This window comes from Paramisgurnus dabryanus, chromosome 1, assembly GCF_030506205.2.
Source record: "Paramisgurnus dabryanus chromosome 1, PD_genome_1.1, whole genome shotgun sequence".
Taxonomy (NCBI): domain Eukaryota; kingdom Metazoa; phylum Chordata; class Actinopteri; order Cypriniformes; family Cobitidae; genus Paramisgurnus; species Paramisgurnus dabryanus.
This window is the reverse complement of record NC_133337.1, coordinates 38,291,634-38,313,590: the sequence shown is the minus strand read 5'-3', so window position 1 is coordinate 38,313,590 and position 21,957 is coordinate 38,291,634. Positions and strand designations below refer to the sequence as shown.

General features: G+C 37.7%; 1 protein-coding gene across 8 annotated transcripts in view; it reads left to right on the top strand.

Moving 5' to 3' along the window:
• Positions 1-21,957, top strand: part of ryr2a (ryanodine receptor 2a (cardiac)) — a 108,760-nt gene that overhangs the window by 81,881 nt on the left and 4,922 nt on the right. For 4 of the 8 annotated variants that reach the window (XM_065272382.2, XM_065272381.2, XM_065272379.2 and 1 more), the window contains 26 exons: positions 500-612; positions 695-791; positions 953-1,059; positions 1,143-1,194; positions 2,174-2,224; positions 4,937-5,036; positions 5,124-5,203; positions 5,324-5,400; positions 5,799-5,872; positions 7,027-7,044; positions 8,792-8,872; positions 9,440-9,528; positions 9,632-9,760; positions 9,967-10,071; positions 10,292-10,373; positions 10,461-11,767; positions 11,862-11,935; positions 12,101-12,248; positions 12,385-12,471; positions 13,617-13,841; positions 14,179-14,309; positions 16,081-16,123; positions 16,208-16,341; positions 16,516-16,576; positions 16,658-16,804; positions 17,041-17,175. In XM_065272382.2, coding sequence (XP_065128454.1) covers positions 500-612; positions 695-791; positions 953-1,059; positions 1,143-1,194; positions 2,174-2,224; positions 4,937-5,036; positions 5,124-5,203; positions 5,324-5,400; positions 5,799-5,872; positions 7,027-7,044; positions 8,792-8,872; positions 9,440-9,528; positions 9,632-9,760; positions 9,967-10,071; positions 10,292-10,373; positions 10,461-11,767; positions 11,862-11,935; positions 12,101-12,248; positions 12,385-12,471; positions 13,617-13,841; positions 14,179-14,309; positions 16,081-16,123; positions 16,208-16,341; positions 16,516-16,576; positions 16,658-16,804; positions 17,041-17,175 — 3,747 coding nt within the window. The remainder of the gene's footprint in view (positions 1-499; positions 613-694; positions 792-952; positions 1,060-1,142; positions 1,195-2,173; positions 2,225-4,936; positions 5,037-5,123; positions 5,204-5,323; positions 5,401-5,798; positions 5,873-7,026; positions 7,045-8,791; positions 8,873-9,439; positions 9,529-9,631; positions 9,761-9,966; positions 10,072-10,291; positions 10,374-10,460; positions 11,768-11,861; positions 11,936-12,100; positions 12,249-12,384; positions 12,472-13,616; positions 13,842-14,178; positions 14,310-16,080; positions 16,124-16,207; positions 16,342-16,515; positions 16,577-16,657; positions 16,805-17,040; positions 17,176-21,957) is intronic. The other 4 variants (XM_065272385.2, XM_065272383.2, XM_065272384.2 and 1 more) reach the window with 1 other exon arrangement.

The following is a 21,957-nucleotide window of genomic DNA, read 5'->3' as shown; positions in this document are numbered from 1 at the left end:
TGCGTTCTGAGGGTCACACTACTGTACATCAGGTCCAGGGGTGCACATAACTTTTTTGGCCTGGTTCTTAAAGCAGCACCTGGAGATGTTGCTTGGTCCTCACACTATTCATAGCACAGACATCATACATGCTGTCATCATCACTAATCTCCTGACTACTCTCTTCACCATGTTTCTTTGGTTTAAACATGGTAGACGATAATGTACATAAAATCAAATATGCCTGGTTATGGTTTCTAACCCATGTAACCCGTTTTTTAGGTTGATAAAAGCACTGGGGACCCAATTATAGCACCTAAACATAGAAAACGTTTTATGATATGTGCCCTTTAAAGACAAATAAATGGTCAGGAATATATTTTTTATTTTAATCACGCATGGGCACCTGTGTATCAGTTATGTGCACCCCTGATCACGTCAAATTCATTTATTTTGGATAAAGATCCATTATAAAACAGTTTGTGTGCATGTAAAGGCTGATGTGTGTTTGTTTGTTTAGGTTGAACATCCTCAGAGAAGTAAGAAAGCCGTTTGGCACAAACTTCTGTCTAAGCAGAGGAAGAGAGCTGTGGTGGCTTGTTTCAGGATGGCTCCTCTGTATAATCTGCCCAGGTGAAGAACAGACTCACGCTGATCTACTGCTGACCATCACTCCATCGTCTCTGACGTCATCTTCTCATTGTGTTATATACAGGCACAGAGCTGTCAACCTCTTCCTTCAGGGTTATGAGAAGTCCTGGATTGAGACGGAGGAGCATTATTTTGAAGACAAGCTGATTGAGGATTTGGCTGTAAGTGTTTTTGTTGATTCTTTTACTGTAATAGTTCTTTTCAATGTCTTTTTAACCCTTGTGAAGTCATCTTTAGCTGTTGGTCATGAAAGATCCTCTTAATAAACCTCAACTTCACTTGTAGGTCAATGAGATGAGATGTTTGTGGTTGTGTGTTGTAGAAACCAGGTGTAGAAGAACCGTCAGAGGAAGATGAGACCATCAAACGCATCGATCCGTTACATCAACTCATCCAACTCTTCAGCAGAACCGCACTGACGGAGAAATGGTGCGGATTACAGTCAAAACACATCTTTCATTGTAGGAAACAAGTCAATCTGATAGATAGTCTCATGTGTTTGCTTGTTGTAGTAAACTAGAGGAAGATCATCTCTACATGGCTTATGCAGATATCATGGCCAAGGTAAGACAGAAGTCATATAGTAAGATCGGCTATCATACAATAACACTGAAGTTTATTTAAATATGAGTATCTGCATGGTTTTCAGGACAGGATCCCAGACTAAAATGTGTGTTTGAGGTTTAATCTTAACATATATTGAGTGTCATTGTTTTGTCTCAAGATGTACACCATTAATGTTTTTTGTAAGGTTTATTTATAAATGTCCTAATATAACTAAGGTCTTAGTCCCTAGATTAATCTGTCTCGGAAACTGTCCCAGAGTTATTTTATCACTAAAATCACAGGATAAAATACATATCAATTTTGGTGTTTGGTGTAATAAATGAAATTTTTTATTGAAATATGGCAAATTATTAACTCTTTCGCCGCCATTGACGAGATATCTCGTCAATTAAGAGAAAACGCTTCCCCGCCAATGACGAGATTTTCCGTCTTTCCGCAACGCAATACCGCTATTATCCACCAGGTGGCTATCCACTTCCGCAACTTATACAACCCGGAAGTAGCACCTCACATGAAAGAGAAAGAACTCCGTGTATGTTTTAAAGATCGCTCTGCATCTCATCTCTATCAAAAGTCCTTCGCAAAAATTGAATTATCTCAGCTTTTTGCTCAAAATTGGGTGTTTTTGAAGAAACCTTCCCATGTTTGAGAGGTAATTACAAGAGAACTAATGAAGGTAGGATTTTTTTTGTTTGAAAGCAGAGGGTCTGTTCTTTCATCTGATATATTGTTTAATAATATATTTAAAGAAGAACATTTTCTGGAAGGCATTAAACTTTGGTGAAAATCATGAAAAATGCTGGCGCTGGCTGGCAACTTTTTTTAAAACGCTGGCGGGGAAAGAGTTAAAAACACCACTTACATTAATATTATATTATGAGTTTATATTATTTTTTTACTAAAATATAATCTATAAAATTAATCTAAATACTAATTCTGGTATAAATTGACTTATTGGTTTGCTTGTCATCTACAGAGCTGTCATGATGAGGAGGAAGATGAAGAGGAGGAGGTGAAGAGTTTTGAGGTACGTGAATACAGATGAATACTAAGAGTTGTGTACATGGTAATGAGATATCATGAGCCTCAAACATGATTACTTCCTCCTCCTTATGTAAACCTCATGCATGCAAATGACTGCTGGAAAACAGACCAATCACAATATAACGTTACAGTCAAGATGTACGCCACAACATTAAATTACACATTAAATTAAGTATCATGTTGTTACAATGATAAAAAGAAAGTTGTGACTGCTGAGTTAGCGCTATATGCTAGTTAATGTTATATGCTAGAGTTTAGGCTGAAGTTCTACTATTGATGTTACAGTTATCGTTTTGCAGGTCCATACTGAAAAAACCACAAACTTACCACTCAGAAACGTCCATTAACAATCTCCAAACAATTGATAATTCCTCAAAATCTGATAGAGACTCAAACATAAGATCTGTTAACACACACACAGAGCTACTGAAGGAGAAACAGCCAATCAGAGCAGAGCTCAACATTATTATTCATGACCCTTTCAAATAAGATAATAATAGACCATTTCATGATGTCATGTGCTCATTAGCATATTTGTGACAGATCGACAGATCATGACATCATTTTACTCTTTGTACTGTCTGAAACTGTATTTTAATGCAGCTGAATGCCCAATAACATTAAAAAGATGAAGAATGCTGAGATTTTACGTATTTTTCTCTCACATAGCGCTCAGACTTCTGGGTAACAAACTGTGTATATTTACAGATGAATGCTGTGTTTATGCTTACTTATTACACGGCTCTCTGGAATGCTTGATTCTGATTGGTCAGTTGAGACATTTGCAGGTTCGTTCTTTTCGAATAATAACCGCTCCAAAATAATAACGCATAGCCGGTACTACTTTTACGAGTAAGATCGCTCCGCGCCAATAAAGATCAATAAAGATTACTGTTTGTTTGGCGCCATCTTGTGACAAACACTGGACAACCACGACAAGACACAGAGAGCTTACTGAGACTGAACTTGACAAAATAGAGCATGACAGCTACGAAGCCACCAACACACAAAAAAATACAGAATGGGCATTAAAACTTCTCAAAGACTGGCTAAAAGAGAAAAAAATGGAGACAGACAAGTATGAAGCAGAGGATCTTAAAAAGGTATTACGATCATTTTATGCATCTGTGCAAAGTTTCGCGGAAGGATAAAAATGTTAATTTAAAACAAATATGCCAATAAAATGTTTCCAATTCATATTCATGTCCAGTTTTTTTTCTTATGTGACAAGTAGCCGTGTAATAAGCGGGATAATGTAGAGTCAGCCGGTAGTTATCGGGAAATAAGCCCCTTCAGTGTGATACAAGACCCTCCGCTTCGCGTCGGGTCCTGATCACACTGTCGGGGCTTATTTCCCGATAACTACCGGCTGCCTCTACATTATCCCTTACATGTTTAAATAGTCACATTAAATTGTTTAAATTTTAAACAAATTCAAAGCAAACAATCTACAGATAGACATCAAGAGAGGTTCACTGGGCGATACCTGCCACATCTTTTTGACCAAATGAAAGCTAAAGTTTATACAAAAGTCACAAGATGTGTGGCTGTGCACATTTTGTGGAAGATAAGGACACCAAAGGGGTGTAAAAAGTTACCAAGTTGGCACACAACACTTGCAGACGTCTCAGAAGAGATATCGGGCCCTATTTTAAAGATCTGAAACGCAAGTGCGAAGCGCAACGCGCAAGTGAGTTTGTGGGCGGATCTTGGGCGCTGTTGCTATTTTCCCGGCGGGAGAAATAACTCTTGCGCCGGGCGCAAATCAGTAAGGGGTTGGTCTGAAGTAGGTTCATTATTCATAGGTGTGGTTTGGGCGTAACGTCAAATAAACCAATCAGAACGCTATCCAACATTCCCTTTAAACGCAAGGGCGCAAGTTCCATGGCAGGTTGCTATTATTATGACGGATTTACCAGGCGCACGCCAGGAGCGGTTCACAGCCGAGGAGACCGACGTTCTTGTAAATTCCAAGCTTGCCAGCTTAGAAATCGGGCCCAAGAAACGCAAGCAAGGTCCAACCCCAAAGTACTCTTACAAATCAAGTTCATATACATTAAGGTTTCTTATGAAAACATTTTAATTATTATTTACATAAAATAAACGTAATACAGCCACACAACAAACTTATGAAAATATTTTAATTTTGCATGAGAATTTTTTAACGCAGCCACACAATAAATAAAAACTATCACTACAATGCTCACCACTATGATTCCCCTTATCTCGTGTATTAATATTTTTAAGTGTAACAATTTATGATTTGCAAAAATAACTGTTGCATCTGTGTAGATTAGATAAGCAAAGTGTATGCGTGTTGTGCACGCTAAACATTATGGTCAAGCATGCGCCCTTAAAATAGCATAATGAACAACGCGCCACTGACTTTAAACTTTTTTTTTCTGGTCAGTGGCGCAATTGTTTTTTGAAACTGCAAAATAGCATCAGGGATGGTTTGCGCCGCAACACGCCTCCTTTTTTGCGCTGAACCGCCCAGGGAGCGCAAGTTCATTCCCTAGTTTGCCGACGTGCGTCTGTGGAGGGAAAAACCCGCTGTGCGCCGGTGCAAAATACGAATGATACATGCGTCACTGACAAAGTCAATTGCGCTGGCTGCAAGATAGGGCCCATTGTATAAAATGGACCTGCAGACATTAGTGAGAGATGTACTGATGATGACCTTTGACTCCTGCAGGAGAAAGAGATGGAGAAACAGAAGCTGTTGTATCAACAGGCCAGACTTCATGATCGAGGAGCTGCAGAGATGGTCCTACAAACCATCAGCGCTAGCAAAGGTCAGACTTTACTATCAATCACATCATACAAATCAACCTTCAGAGGTGCTGGATGTGATGTGTTTATCTGATGAATGTCCTGTACAGGTGAGATGGGACCGATGGTGGCTTCTACACTAAAGCTGGGTATCGCTATACTCAATGGAGGAAATTCAACTGTACAACAGGTATCATCCGAGACAGAGATCATCTGGACTCTTAATGCCTTACAGAAGTACTGTAGTTTTACTGTGGTATAGTTGTGGTAAATCAGAGTTTTTCACCTACTATTACTTTGTTTTGTCTAGAAATTTTTGGACTATCTGAAAGACAAACGTGATGTGGGTTTTTTCCAGAGTTTGGCCGGACTGATGCAGTACTGCAGGTGTGTCCTTTAAAAACATCATCATTATACTGGGAATATATCAGGGAATACATTTATGGCCATATTACGCAATATGGCTGCCGTCGCATCATCCAGGTGGATGCTGCACATTGGTGGTGGTTGAGGAGATTCCCCCGTTCATATGTAAAGCGCTTTGAGTACAGAGAAAAGCACTATATAAATGTAAAGAATTATTATTATTATTATTTACATGATAACTCCCAGAAGTTATAAATCCTTTAAGTGAATATACAGTAAATTGTTGTAGTTTTTATTTCATCTGTGTAGAATAAAACTCAGTGTATTAATCTGTCCCCAAGCATTTCTATCTTTGTTTTTCTCATGTAAATCATTGTATTAGTGTTGAAGTGTTTATGAATGTTTGGTGTTGTCTGCAGTGTTTTAGATCTGAACGCTTTTGAGCGGCAGAATAAAGCTGAAGGTCTTGGCATGGTGACTGAAGAGGGTTCAGGTAGGATTTATGATCACATCTTTATTCATCTGTGTAATTATTTCCTGGTAAATCCTATAAACTGTATTGGGAATTAAATAAAAATGAAATCATGATACTGTAACATTATATTTCATATGCCATTTGTACATTTATTCATTTATAAATGCATTATTGTTTTTGTGTTGTGCTCATCTCCGTTTCAAAGAAGTCTCTGTGAAATTTCTTATTTTCTGTGTGTTAGTGAAGTGAGATGAATGTTTGAATGAGGCGTTTATAAAACATGAACCTGTTGTTTAGATCAGATTCAGTCCTCATTTCATTCTTGAGTCTGAATTATGAAGCATGAATTTTAACTTTCTTTTACGCTTTTTTTATTTTTTTATTTTTTAGGTTTCTTTGTGTTTGCTGTGCTTTAACATAACTTTAAAATGAGAAACTTGTCATCATTTACTAAGCATTACATCTCTGACCTGTTTGATTTGATTTTCATGAACATTTTGTAGAATATGAGGATACGCTTTCATTATGTGAAAATCATTTTGAATGTTTCTGTGTTTGACAGAAGAAAGTCAAACAGGTTTAGAGCGACATGAGTGCAAGTGAATGATGAATTATGAAACCTGTACGGTTGTTTTTCTTTTTCTGCTAACTGTTTTTCACTTTTTTGTCATAATACCCTTTTCTAAAGGCTTTTGCATCAGATTTATTCAGGTTTGGATTCAAACAGCATCATTTCAACTCAAGTCAAAAGCAGATGATAAAAGCTTGAGCTATAAGAATATGAAATTTACAAAGCCTACAGTAGTGTAACTCTCACATCCCAGATCTATTTACATCAATGATTAGTAAATGATTCATTTTCAGTTAATGTCTCAGTACTGTATATGTACATGTTTTTGTTTATTGTCATATTGATTTGGAGTATAGTTGTATACACAAGTGTTAAATATTGTAAGTGACGTCTATTGAAACATCATTAAAGATCTGAAGCTCATCAGTTTGATGATAAATCAGAGATGTTTTGTTTCTTCTTCTGTGGTGTCTCATCATTGAATGGTGCTGATTGAATTCAAGTCTGTTTTCCAGATCTTTTGACCTGTTTGACTTCTCACATCTTTCTTTCTTTTTCTTCTTTTTTTATCGGTTAACTTACCGTCTTCCTCCTTTATCAGTCCTCACTCATGAGCGTGGTAATTATGACTTCTGCAATCATTTACTGATGTGTGTGTGTGTGCGCGCGTGTGTGTGTGTGAGCCCAACACCTTACCTCTGCCCCGCCCCGCCCCGCCCCACAACAGACCTTTAGCCAATCACACGCTTGTCATTTTAACCACATCTTAAATTATAGCTTTAATAAAAATCATTTAAAATTATTTATTGGATAATTCAGAGTATTGTTGATAAAACAGTGGTGATTAAAGATGATATTGATCTGTAGTTTCATGTGTGATTTTGTCTTGGCTGTGGTGCAGCGGCTGGGTGTTTGGTTAGGAGTGTGCGTGTTTGTGTTTCTTCTGCTCTGAGAGGATGATGATGATGATGATGATCCCTCACAGCTGTCTCTCAGTGCCCAACTTCCTCCTCCTCTCTGATTGGTTGAGCTGTTCAGTTGATGTCGTGTGCTGTCGTCTCTGTTGTACCTGCTTTTCTTCTCTGTTTTGATTTATTGTCAGGTTATTTTTTGCTTCAACATGTCGGTTTTGTTCTTTGAGTGTTTTTCTGAAGATCAGTGTTGTGTTTTTCTATTGTGTCATTCATCTGCGTTTCTGTTCGATTATGTCATCATTTGAGTTTGATGGACCAGATGAAGTCTAACTATAACCCATAATGCATAGAGTTCATACTGTAGGTTGAAGAGTCGTGTGGCTGTTATAAAATGTCTTTAAATCCTGAAGATGCATAGCAGTTGTATAATGTTGTGTTTTGCACGCTAGATTTAAAGTGAATACTGTAGTTTGCTAATGTCATTGTGTAGAAGTTGACTGGCTTCTGTTCTGGTTGATCATTATATGGATTCACACCTGAAAGTGCATTTATCTGATTTGTCCACTCAGAAATGTTGATGAATTATTTCATTGCTGCTTTCATTCAGGCTCTGTTTCAAACCACTGTAAGCTGTTTTCTGTGACATCTCTTCTGAGACAGAAATGAACCCTCATAAATGAAGCACAGCTAATGAAAACATTTTATTATTTCATTGCATTACTACACTGAATTCTGACTATAATTTATATATATATATATATATATATATACTTTATCTGTCACCTTGAAATGAAGGCTGCATGTCACCTGCCTTAGATGTTTGTCAAAAACAAGGTATCGTAGGGCTTCCTATGATGCCTTAGAATACTCCCTATGTAGACAGCTCACTACAGTAGGTTTCAAACAGAGCTATTAACAATAGTGAAGTAAAAGAAGTACAGTATATATCATTGTATATCTCTTAAACTATAAGAAGTCATACTGCAAGCACTTTCATGTTGTGATTTGTTTTTAGGTTTGTGGTTGTCGCTGTGACTCCGGACTCTTTAGACAAATATTGTGACATTATGACCCATCATATTCCTCCCGTATGACCAAAGCAGCACTCCAGCAGTCTCCAAATGCCTCACGTATTAAATGACACCTGTAGAAATATCTCAAATCATTTAGACTCCATAACACATGTTTGGTTTTTGTACTGATCTTAAATCAGTCATTAGACATTAATAATAAAGTTTGATTGTGATCTCATTTACTGTATGTTGGTAAGAGGTTATGTTAGATTTGGAGGCCTGCTGCTGATTCCCCACCCTTCATGTACGATGTACTGTACAGTCAGTTATATGTTCATCTGTTTGTGAGCTTGTGTGTCATGAGCGGAGTTCTGGACCATCACACCTGCTCTGGCTCGTGATGATGTCACGTCTAATGCCTCGCTGTGATGTCACACAGGTGAAAAGGTCATGCAGGATGATGAATTCACCTGTGACCTCTTCCGCTTCCTGCAGCTGCTTTGTGAAGGACACAACTCAGGTAAGTGTCACCTGTCCTCAGGTTTATCAGTGTGACTCTTTACATGCACACGTTTAATCTGAGATCAGCACCTACACCTCCCTTTGTAGTGCACTAAATCAGATGATTCACTGTGTAATTCAAAACAAATCTACACTGTAAAAAGTGAAAGTTGGATTAACTTAAAAGATTACTTCAATTGAAAATATTTTGTTTGACTTTCACTTTAAGTTACCCATTGAAGTAATTTGTACTTTTTTCACCTTAAATTTTTCAATTAAAGTAGAGTGTACAGACAAGAGGCTTCAGCGATATCAGTTTTTGTGTAATATTGTGAAGGGTTTGGTGGAGCGTTTTGTTCATTTTTAGTTTTTGTGACTTGAGGTGTAATGAACAAAGCCGTTCAGCAAAGTCAAACGTTAAGCAAATATGAAATGATTCACTGTGCATTGAAGATGCTTGGACACAGCAGTTAGTCGTAAAGTCTTGTAAAGCTAATGGTACATCTACAAGAGTTTGCAGTGTGAAGGCCGGTGTGTTGTGTTGTGTTTACTAATGAAAGTGTGTGTGGTCTGTCTGTACATCAAGATTTTCAGAACTACCTTAGAACACAGACAGGAAACAACACGACGGTCAACATCATCATCTCCACTGTGGATTATCTGCTCAGAGTCCAGGTGAGAAGTTTCTTCATGAGGGTCACATTCTTATAACACACATCTGACACATCTGTTCACTATGTGTGTGTGTGTGTGTGTGTGTGTGTGTGTGTGTCCTCAGGAGTCCATTAGTGACTTTTACTGGTATTATTCTGGTAAAGATGTGATCGATGAACAAGGCCAGAGGAATTTCTCCAAAGCCATCAATGTAGCCAAACAAGTCTTCAATACTCTGACAGAGTACATTCAGGTAGATCCTCTCATCTGCAGTTACACTGAAAGTAGAAGATTTGTGCAAAACTTTAAGACGTTTTTGCGATTTTTGCAAAATTGCCGTGTTTCCATTGGCGGCATTTTCAATTTGCTATTTCAATGTGCATAATTTGAATGGTCATAGAAACGCAGCTTGTGTGAGCATCTTTAATCTTCTGAGTTTAATGTGTTTCTTTTCTGCAGGGTCCCTGCACAGGGAATCAACAGAGTCTGGCTCATAGTCGACTTTGGGACGCAGTCGTCGGATTCCTGCATGTTTTCGCACACATGCAGATGAAGCTGTCTCAGGTAAATCTATAATCAATCATTTATTTATTCACAAGAAAAGAACACCATGTCAAATTAAGATATTTGTGGACTATCTGTGTTGTAAAAAGATCCTGTGAAACTGAGACATTGGTTCTTATTTAGATGATGAGGGTAGAAGAAGGACATCTTGATTTATTCTTGTTAAGGAGCTGGCGGGGAGCACAGTTCAATGAGTAATTGTGTTGTTCTTACACTGTAGGATTCAAGCCAAATCGAGCTGTTAAAGGAGCTAATGGATCTTCAAAAGGATATGGTTGTGATGCTGTTGTCCATGTTAGAAGGTGAGATTGTTTCATTTATTGAGGTTAGCTGAACATACGCTTATCACCAGGAAGACATTTGCCATTATAATCTTTCTATCATCTTAGGAAACGTTGTGAATGGGACCATCGGAAAGCAGATGGTGGACATGTTAGTGGAATCGTCCAACAACGTTGAGATGATCCTGAAGTTCTTTGACATGTTCCTCAAACTGAAAGATCTGACATCATCGGACGCCTTCAAAGAGTACGACCCGGATGGCAAAGGTGTCATATCCAAGAGAGATTTCCATAAAGCTATGGAAAGCCATAAACATTATACCCAATCCGAGACGGAGTTCCTCCTCTCATGTGCAGAACCGGACGAAAACGAACTGTTGGACTACGAAGAGTTTGTCGAACGTTTTCACGAACCGGCGAAGGACATCGGCTTCAATGTCGCAGTCCTTCTTACCAACCTTTCCGAACATATGCCTCACGACTCTCGTCTCCAGACCTTCTTGGAGCTCGCGGAGAGCGTGCTGAACTATTTCCAGCCGTACTTGGGCCGCATTGAAATCATGGGCAGCGCCAAGCGCATCGAGCGTGTGTATTTCGAGATCAGCGAGTCCAGCCGCACGCAGTGGGAGAAGCCGCAGGTCAAAGAGTCCAAACGGCAGTTCATCTTTGATGTTGTCAATGAGGGAGGCGAAAAGGAGAAAATGGAGCTCTTCGTGAACTTCTGTGAGGACACCATCTTCGAGATGCAGCTGGCCGCACAGATGTCCGATGCCGGCGAACGCTCGGCCAGCAAAGAGGACAGCGAGAAGGAGAAACCAGAGGAGGAGAGCCCTGAGATGGGATTTTTCTCCATCGCCACCGTGAAGACGGCTCTGTTGGCTCTACGATACAATGTGATGCTCCTGATGAAGGTGCTTTCCATGAAGAGCATCAAGAAGCAGGTGAAGAAAGCAAAGAAGATGACGGTGAAAGACATGGTGACGACGCTTGTGTCTTTTTACTGGAGCGTCCTGCTGGGCCTCCTGCACTTCACCTTCAGCGTCGCACGAGGTTTCTTCCGTATCGTATACAACAGCTTTCTGGGAGGGAGTCTGGTGGAGGGCGCCAAGACCATGAAGGTGTCGGAGCTCCTTGCCAACATGCCTGATCCGACTCAAGATGAAGTGAGAGGAGAAATCGAGGAGGGCGAGAAGAAACTCTTAGACAAAACCTCACCCGAGGAGGACCTGGCTGATCTGAACGTGGCCACGGATGACACCGATCTCCTGTCTGATATATTTGGTTTGGATCTGAAAAGAGAAGGGGGGCAGTATAAACTCATGCCTCACAATCCCAACGCCAACCTCGCCGATCTGCTCAACACACCCGTCCCACCTCCTCCAACACCGTCGCCTGAAGTCCGCAGACGACACCAGGTAAGAGGACGACGTTTAACTTCAAACATAAGATAGACTTTGATATATATATGTGTATAATAAAAACATGGCTCATTTCTTCTGGGTCTCTCAGACGAAAGGATCTTCATCCTCAGTGGATAACAGTGAGGTTACAGAGGAGACCAAATCAATCCCTGAAAAATCTGAGTAAGTCTTAGATTAGATATCTGTGGTTATAATTGTATTATTTTATTATAAAATATCCAGAGTTATTACAGACTCTTTCCCCAAGTCTGCTGTGGCCAGAGGTTGTAATCCTTTTGAAATTAAGAGGCTTTTTAATCACATGAAATTTCTCATTGTGTTACTCAGAGGGGAAAATGGAGAGAAAAGCCAGAAAAAGAAGAAGGAAGATGAAGTCAAGCGTAAAGTGCGACTGCATTATCGTAGAGCGGATGAACCTGACCTTCAAGAGTCGGCTTTCTGGAAAAAGATCATCGCCTACCAACGCAAACTTCTGGTCTGAGATCCTCACAAATCAAATAATATATCTGATGGATCATAGACCTCAGCAGTCATGAATGAAGATTTAACTAAATAAACTGTACTGTATATCTCATGTCAGACTAATCCAGTATGTGTCTTCTCTTCTGCAGAACTATTTCGCACGAAATTTCTACAACATGAGAATGTTGGCACTGTTTGTGGCGTTTGCCATCAACTTTATTCTGCTGTTTTACAAGGTAATTCTGACTAGTTTGTTTTTAAAGCTGCCGTAGAATGTAAAACTGTATTTATGTAGGCATAGATGAGCAGTAAGAGTTCATGGTAATGAAAACACGATTGCGTCCCCCTTCTTATGTAAACCTTGTGCATGTAAAAGACCGCTGGAAAACAGACCAATCACAACATAACACCAACTGTGTTAAATTACACTTTAAAGGGGACATAAAATGAAAATCGGACTTTTTCACATTTAAGTGCTATAATTGGGTCCCCAAAGATCAACTCATTTGCATTTTGAAAGACACACCCAAAAACGGAAAAATTTTCCTTACACCTACAAAGTGGCAATTTTAACATCTTATAATAAATAATCTTTATGATATTTTGAGCTAAAACTTCACATACTGCTATATGCTAGTTAATGCTATATGCTATTTAACGTTATATGCTAGTTAATGCTATATGCTAACGTTAAGGCTGAAGTTCTACTATTGACGTTACAGTTACGTTTTGCAGGTCCATACTAAAAACACCACAAACTTACCACCTAGAAACGTCCATTAACAATCTCCAAACAATTGATTATTCCTCAAAATCTGATACAGACTCAAACATAAGATCTGTTTATACACATACAGAGAAACAGCCAATCAGAGCAGAGCTCAACATTATTATTCATGACCCTTTCATATAAGGTAATAATAGATCATTTCATTATAAAGACAAATCCTGGGGTTGTAAATGGACATGAAAAACTGACTCTGGATCATTTAATAAAGCCACAAGCCTTCTGTGTAGATATCAGCGAATAATTGAACAGATTATTAACATGCATTCTTTAGCACCTTTAAAGTGTAGTAATGTTTCTGCTGTTTTTCAGGAAAATGTTTTTGGGTAAAGTTAGCTTTGTCTGGGTAAACATGAAATGATGTATTTCTGAATATTAAACTGTCTATATGCTTAAATCTTTATATAGTTTCAGTTAACCAGTCTGTAGGTCTTTATAAGTCAAGTAGTTTCTTGTAGTTTTTTCAATCAGCGATGATTTAAGCTGTCACACGTGTTGAGCTGTTATGCTCATGAGGTGATGTTTGAGTCGAGTTTGAGTTTTTTCCTCATGAGATGTGTACAGATTCTGATGTTTGTTTATTGTCGTGTTAAGGTGTCCACGTCTTCAGCGGTCACTGAAGGGAAGGATGTGTTGTTCAGTGGATCATCAGACACCAGCGTGCAGTGGGATCCTCTGAGCAGATCCAGTAATCGACCGGTCACCGTACACTTTGTACTGGAGGAGAGCAGCGGTTACATGGAGCCCACGCTACGGATTCTGGCCATTCTGCACACGGTCATCTCCTTCTTCTGTATCATTGGCTACTACTGCTTAAAGGTATGACATCATCTCTAGATAAACTATACAGTTTTTGGGTGCACAAGAGGATATGGGAGGTTGTTATAATATTTTAAGTTAGCATTGTGTTTTTCTACCAGAAACCTAAAACGTCATAACTTGTTTATGTTCTTCAAAATATTATTATGTGACCTGCTTCTGACTTCATAATAATGAAATGGTGATATAATACAGAAACAATAAACCTGTCAAATATAACATGCCTTGCAGTATCGGTCTAAAGAGGTTTTAATAAACGCTACATTTATATTTAATGGTCATTGCGGCAGATGTATTAGTCTTCACATGAAGTGATGTGTTTTTATTTCCCCCGCAGGTTCCTCTGGTGATATTTAAGCGTGAGAAGGAGGTGGCCAGAAAGCTGGAGTTTGATGGTCTGTATATCACCGAACAGCCATCAGAAGATGATATTAAAGGCCAATGGGACAGATTGGTCATAAACACACAGTGAGTGACCCCAATGACTTGATGTTAATGAAAACATAATGCCAATCAGGTGAACTAATGAAGGATGAGAATAATATTGGCCATTCATTTACACCCTCGCATTATAGTCAACAACGCTACCATCTACACTCGTTTGTTTTTAACCCTATGTGTAAAAATACTGGTGTTTTATTACATTATTTCTTTATTCTGAAGGTCGATGACTTCTCTTTCAAGGGGCGTGATTTCAAAATATGTGTGTGGCTCATCATACATGATAAAACAGACACTCACATTCACAAAATACTCGCAAGACACTAATGTAAGATGACCTCAAACCAAAGATGACCTTGATTGTGATGTGTTGATGGTCACATCCGTGTGCATGTTAGTGTAAAATGATTTTGATCATAATCATTGTTGTATGATACATGTATATAAGAATACAACGTCTACAGAAAATACAGATGAAAGAAAAACAGAAAAATACATCTTTGAAGGCAGAACAACATTTTGTAGTATTAAGAAATGCACACAATACAAAATCCATTTATTTCAAGCAGAATGAATTAAAGATAGTTTATATTATTTGTAGTACAAGGATAAAAGGTCTTTGTTTTGAATTAAGACAGATTGCAGTAATAATACGTCTTTTAAATGTATATCTTGTAATAATTCTCATCTCTTTATTATCTAAATCTGTTACTGTAGTAAAGATGATTATAAAACGGGCAGTTCTGGTTCTTCATTCTGATTGGTTGAAACGCGTTCTAAGCCGTGATAAAATACACCGGTAACCTCACGGTTCAGACCACATTACATAAGTATCACTGCGCCACTGTTACTGCGTATTGATTTATGAAAATAAACACCACAGTCTTAAATCATATTTTTAATTTGTCTACAATTGCACAATTAATGGCGATATCCAGATGAATGTCAATAAATAGGATTTATATAACTCAAGTTCATACGTCCGCTATTATCCACTGGGTGGCGATCTTACCCAACTTAAACACTGACGCATTCACTGAAAACACCGTGTAGTACTGTTCATGGCTCCGTCTGAATCTGATCTCTTACTAAAGTTCTTCACAAAAATGGAATTATCTCCGCTTTTAATAAAAAAATTTGAGAGGTGATAAGAGATCAAATGAAGGTAGGATGAAATGTTTTTTTGTTTGTTTTTGTTTCAAAGCGGATGGTCTGTTCTTTCATTTGATATTTTATGTTTATATAAAGAAGATAATTTTCTGGAAGGCATTAAAATAAAACTGGGTGGCAACTTAAAAAAAAAAAAACGCTGACGGGGAAAGAGTTCAGCATGCTTCCAAGCATATTTGATCATCACTTCAACAGTTGCACGATATAAATGTTAATGTATAAATTAGATGAATGGTGATTTATAAAATAAACACCACAGTCTTAAATCATATTTTCATTGTGTCTTTGCTGTGTCTGTGTTGGTTGGGAACTGCGCTCTGTTTCAGTCACACTTGATTCTGAGGAACTACTTTGTTTGGCGGAAGAGTAATATTTGTACTAATATAATTACAACTTTTTTGGGTTTTATTTTATAAAATCCCGCTAACGTTATGCATATGAAGTAACCGTTTTATAAACGCAATAAACCCCTCGAAGCGTTGGGTTACCAGTGCATTTTATAACAGCTAAGGGGGTTTAGGCACTCCGCTTCGCGTCGTGCCTAACAACGCCCCTTAGCTGTTATAAAATGCAGTGGTAACCCACTGCTTCTCGGGGTTTATTGCTTTATTTTATCTCTGTCTTTCAGGTCATTCCCAAACAATTACTGGGATAAATTTGTGAAGAGGAAGGTAAATACAAATTTTACACACATGAATAATGAAGTGATGAATTATTTTAATAAAACCCACGTGAATGATGAGTGTGTGTTGTAGGTGATGGATAAATACGGAGAGTTTTATGGAAATGATCGGATCAGTGAACTGCTCGGGATGGATAAAGCTGCTCTGGATTTCAGTGACGCTCACGAGAAGAGAAAACCAAAGAGAGACGGTTCACTAGCAGCAGTGTGAGTGTGTGTACTTTGTGTGTTTGTGTATTTGTGTATTTCATCTCTTAGATCCCTGCAGATGGCAGTAATGAGTCTGTCACTTTCCTTCATGACAACCACAGCGATTCAGCTCAGAAATGAAACATTTAGAAATGATTTTTCAGTAACACTGTTGAATTTTTCTCTTTTCAGGCTGAATTCAATCGATGTGAAGTATCAGATTTGGAAATTAGGTGTCGTCTTCACAGATAATGTAAATAAATCCTCCTTATATTTGTCTTTATGTGTTAACGTGAGTCTGATTTCAGATTTTTATTTGTTTTGTATGCTGCAGTCTTTCTTGTATCTGGCCTGGTATATGAGCATGTCTATACTCGGACACTACAATAATTTCTTCTTTGCTGCTCATCTGTTGGACATCGCCATGGGCTTTAAGACCCTGAGGACCATCCTGTCATCTGTAACCCACAACGGCAAACAGGTGCATGAACCTGATGTCATTTACATAAATCATTATAAAATCTTATTAAAGACTCACATTCACATTAACAACAGACTATAACTTTATTCTGATACCTACAGTAGTGAGGTTTAGCCATACAAAGATGTCAGAATCATAATCTTGATATAAACTGTGAGCATCGACTCTTAATCACACAAACTCTGTGTGTGTGCGTCTGTGTGTGCCTGTATGCGTGCGTTTGTGTGTGTGTGTAGTTGGTCCTGACTGTAGGTCTGCTGGCGGTTGTGGTTTATCTCTACACGGTGGTGGCTTTCAACTTCTTCCGTAAGTTCTACAATAAGAGTGAAGATGGAGAATCTCCAGACATGAAGTGTGACGACATGCTCACGGTAAGATAACAGTTAACAGTTAACAGTGCACCGTGGTATTACTATGTTGTTTTGGACATATACAGTACAGTACCGTGGTAATTCTAACATCTGAAATATTATAAGATTGGCCATGGTCATAAATAGTGTTAATATAATACCATCATATACATTAATGACAGGTCTTTCTGGGAGATACTACAGTACTGTATGTTCTAGTCCATGTAGATGTTTTAACACACATTGATACCAGTAGATCACCTGAGGAACTCACACATTATTGGTTCACCCACCATTAAAGTCATCCAGTCAGTCTTCATTAAATCTTATGTCACAGATATGAAATGTGAATGTCAGTCATGTAATTTCCTGTCATCAGCTCATTTGCATTTTAAAGGACACACCCCAAAACAGAACAATTTTTGCTCACACCTACAAAGTGAACAAATGAATGAAAGACATTTTATTTGATATGGACATAGCAATTACATTGGACAAACCAGATGTATTGTTTGAGTGTTTTAGCACAAGTGCTAATTCGCAACACTTGTCCATAGGCGACTTTAAAATGAATAAATAAATAAATAAGTAAAACAATTAAAATATCGAAAAAAGGAGATCAAGATGGAAGAAAAAAAGTGTCATTTTTAAAATGTTATAAAAATTTATCTATAGACCAATTTAGAGTAGACGTCACAGTTACGTCACTGCAAGCTGCGCGCGCAATGCGTTTGCAGAAAAACAGTGGAAATGAATTAGACACGAGTGAAAAGAGCAAGATAACTCACTAAAAAATGTCTTGTTGTGCTGTTAAGTGTCAGAATAAGAATGCCAAAAAAGATTGCTTTCATTTTTATAGAATACCATCGTCAAAGACATCATTTGAAGATAAACGTAGGTGTTTATGATTACAATAAGCCCTTAAACGGACAGAATGGAGCGAGGAAATCATCTGGAAATCTTTTAATAATTAGAATAGAAAATAAGTAGAGAAGATGTCCGGTGTGCTGTCGAAGTCTGTTCCCTCCATGTGTTTCTTGTAGCGTTTTTATCACGTTACAATTATAATTTATTCAGAATAAATGTTTTTTTTATACTGAAAAAGCAATAATATCACAATTTTTTTTAATATTTCATAATTTTTTCGTTTTCTATTATTTCTTTTTATTTCCTTATATCTTAGCTTATGTCTTCTTCCTGTTTGTTCTAAAATTATTATGTTTACATACTTAATAAATATATAAATATAGCACACACACACACACACACACACATGATGTAAAGTGTTATTAATATATAAACAGAACTTTTTAATGTATGTTTAAACATAATACTTTTATAATAGTTTTAGAACAAACACGTAAGATAAATATAAGGAAGAAATAATAGAAAACAGGAAAATTATGAAATATTTAATAAACGCTATTATATATAATACATGATAGTATTGCTTTTATATGTACTTTAGCGATTCAGACTGTAAAAATTATTGATTTAGCAAAAAAGAACAATACATATACATTACATACATGCATATCAGTAGCCAAGCCATTTACAGTTTTTTTCAGTCGCTAACAAGCATTTGTCCAATCAGTTGTCACATTTTCAAAACTCTAAACACAATTAGCACAGCATCGGTCTTTTGTGGCCATAGAATTCACACATTTCATGTCGTTTTCACACAATATGCAGTCAGTAAACACATTTCCACAATGCTTACATTTTCTTAACAGACAAGCTATACCTCCCACCAAAATTATGGATTGTTTTTGTAGTATTTACAAATGCTTTAACACAACATCCCACAATAGCAAAAACAATATTCCAAACCATAGATACAGTATAAAAACCTTGATGTTGGGTAAATTGGGCCAACCACAGCTGATTCCAGTCTGGCTTAGGTTATTTTTTCTTTTACATTGATACTTATACAGTAAAAGGAGGACTTTGAGGAGTGATGTTTTTGAAAACAGAAACAGACAAACACTGTAATGTCTGGACGAGGAAGCATAAAAGCAAGGGGCACATGGAGAAGAGCAGGCCCAGTGAGAGGTGCAGTGAGAGGTGCAGTTAGAGGTGCAGTTAGAGGAGCAGTTAGAGGTGCAGGGAGAGGTGCAGGGAGAGGTGCAGTGAGAGGTGCAGTGAGAGGAGCAGTGAGAGGAGCAGGGCCAGGGAGAAGAGCAGACCCAAGGAGAGGGCAATGTAGAGGTGTAAGAATGCATGGTGGTGGCATTCCAAGGGCTGCAAGAACAGTAGTCAGTGATGAAATTCACTGATTTCAGTAAGAGAGGCTGGTGAAAGAGTGCAGCCCAATTTTAGGAGGTTGCCTCCATTATACGCATCTTTCAACAAACCAACAGGTAAGTATTGCATTTTACATGGATTGTTTCTATTCTCACTTGACATGTCAATAAGGTCATACAGTAATGCATATGTAAAAAAAATTGTCCCTCTAAAGAATGCAACGTCTTCCACCCTCTGGGTGAAGAGGAAAGCTCCTCAAAAATGATCAAGATCAATACTGTAAAACTTTTTCTGTTCTATCATATCGTGTTTCTACTTTACCTCCTGTAGTCAAGAGCAAGGGGAAAAACTGCTTTTTACTAAAATTCTTTTGAATGTGAACATTGCTGTACATGTGGGCACACAGTTCCCAACCAAGACATTTAGCGTAAAAACGGTGGATTGCATGTTTTGCATGCAAATACCTGTAAAACTGAAACATAAAAGTTTATGCAGTTTTTGTAATGTCAACAATAGCCAGTATTTTGAAACCTGGTGTACTTTAATTGATTCCATGTACCTTGTGAAGTGAAAAGATGTGTTATTCCTTGAAAGAATAATTTTATTTTGAGTCAGATTTCCAGTGTTTTGGTAAAGTTATTATGTGCAGAGAAAGATGTGTTCTATTTTGAAATGAAGAGTTAGTATATATTTAACAAAATGTGTTTTTGAGAAGAAAATTATGCATTTGGCCAATTGTGTTTTGTATGTAGAACTCTGTGTTAAGTGTTTAGAAAAATTATCTGAAGTATGGGTAAGGGCTTGTTAGTGACTGAAAAAAACTGTAAACTTTTTATCTATCTAAAAAAATAAACGTAACGTGATTAAAACCCTATAAGAAACATTGCACTAAAGGGAAACATAGGGGAATCAGACTTCGACAGAACACCGGATCCATAAAAACCACGGTTTAATGCTAAAACACTTCACAACCCTACTGCGGAGCAGTCACTTTCTGCAACCAGTTTGGCTCCACCCACAAAAAACGTCATCTCTGTTTGCAAACACGAAATTGGTCTATATGGTATTCTGAGCATCCAGTCAGGCTTCATTAAATCTTATGTCACAGATATATGAAATGTGAATCATGAAATGTCAGTCGTGTGATTTTCTGCAGCGCTTGAGGACGGGGTTTGACTTTTAATTGGTTCCATGAGATTTAATGTGTTGACATGAGAACGTCACTGCTCTCATGATCTTTATTTATTGTTGCTAAGCACAAATGACCGGACGATCATTAGAAGAGGACTGCATTAACAACTAGAATAACACCATCATTAACTCCACAACAGTGAGAGAGAGAGAGAGAGAGAACATTGATTTACTTTAAGTGATAAGAGCAAGTGAACATGAAATCACAATAAAATAAACCACTTTGTCTCTCTTCTCATCTTCTTTTCTTGATGTTAAATTGGACATATCATAAAATATTGGACATATCGAACTTTTCCATGTTTAAGTTTTAAAATTGGGTCCCCAGTGCTTCAATCAACCTAGAAAATGTGAAAAAGATAAACCCAGGAACTTTGTTTACACTCTAAAAACAAACGGTGCTATATAGCACCAAAAGTGGTTCTTTGCTCGTAATCATAGAAGAACCATTTTTAGTGCCATATAGCACCGGTGAAGCACCTGTGTAGAACCATATAGTGCTATGTAGAACCAAATGTGGTGCTATAGTGGTGCTATATGGCCCCTATATGGTTCTACACAGGTGCTTCACCGGTGCTATATGGCACTAAAAACGGTTCTTCTATGGTTACGATTCAAATCAACAGTTTTGGTGCTATATAGCACCATTTGTTTTTTTAGAGTGTAGGTAAACCACTCTCTACAAGCATGTGAAAAATAGCTCATTGAAATTTGGCTCCCCTTGTGATGTCAGAAGGGGATCTTATTATAATAATACCGCCCCTAAATCTGCACTATCCAATTAGAGCAGAGAAAGAAAATAATTGACAACACAAGTGAGTTTCATTTACAACAAACCATTATTATGGTGATCAGTGTTTGCTTTCATCAACTCATTTGCATTTTAAAGGACACACCCAAAAACAGCACATTTTTGCTCACACCTACAAAGTGTCATTTTTAGCATGTTATAATAAATTATCTGTAGGGTATTTTGAGCTTAAACTTCACATACACATTCTGGGCCACCACAGATTTTTTGATATCTTAAAAAGTCTTGTGAAATGTCCTCTTTAAATATTGAGTGTCCAATCAAATCATGTTATTTGGGCTCATAATAGAAAGTAATAGAAATGTTGGTTATTCTAACTCTGTATATTAGAATGATGCGTGCTACTCAAACACCCACACACCCACACACACATTAAATGACCCCTCAACACTTTTGGACTTGGTCAGCACAGGTAGAGATAGGGGCGGGGCCACCCGTGTGGGTGTGGTTACACATAAGGGTGTTGCTACAGGTGGTGAATATGTAATAAATACATACATCACTTAATTCACATACAGTAAGGGAAACTTAATAAAGTGATACTAATGAGCATAAAT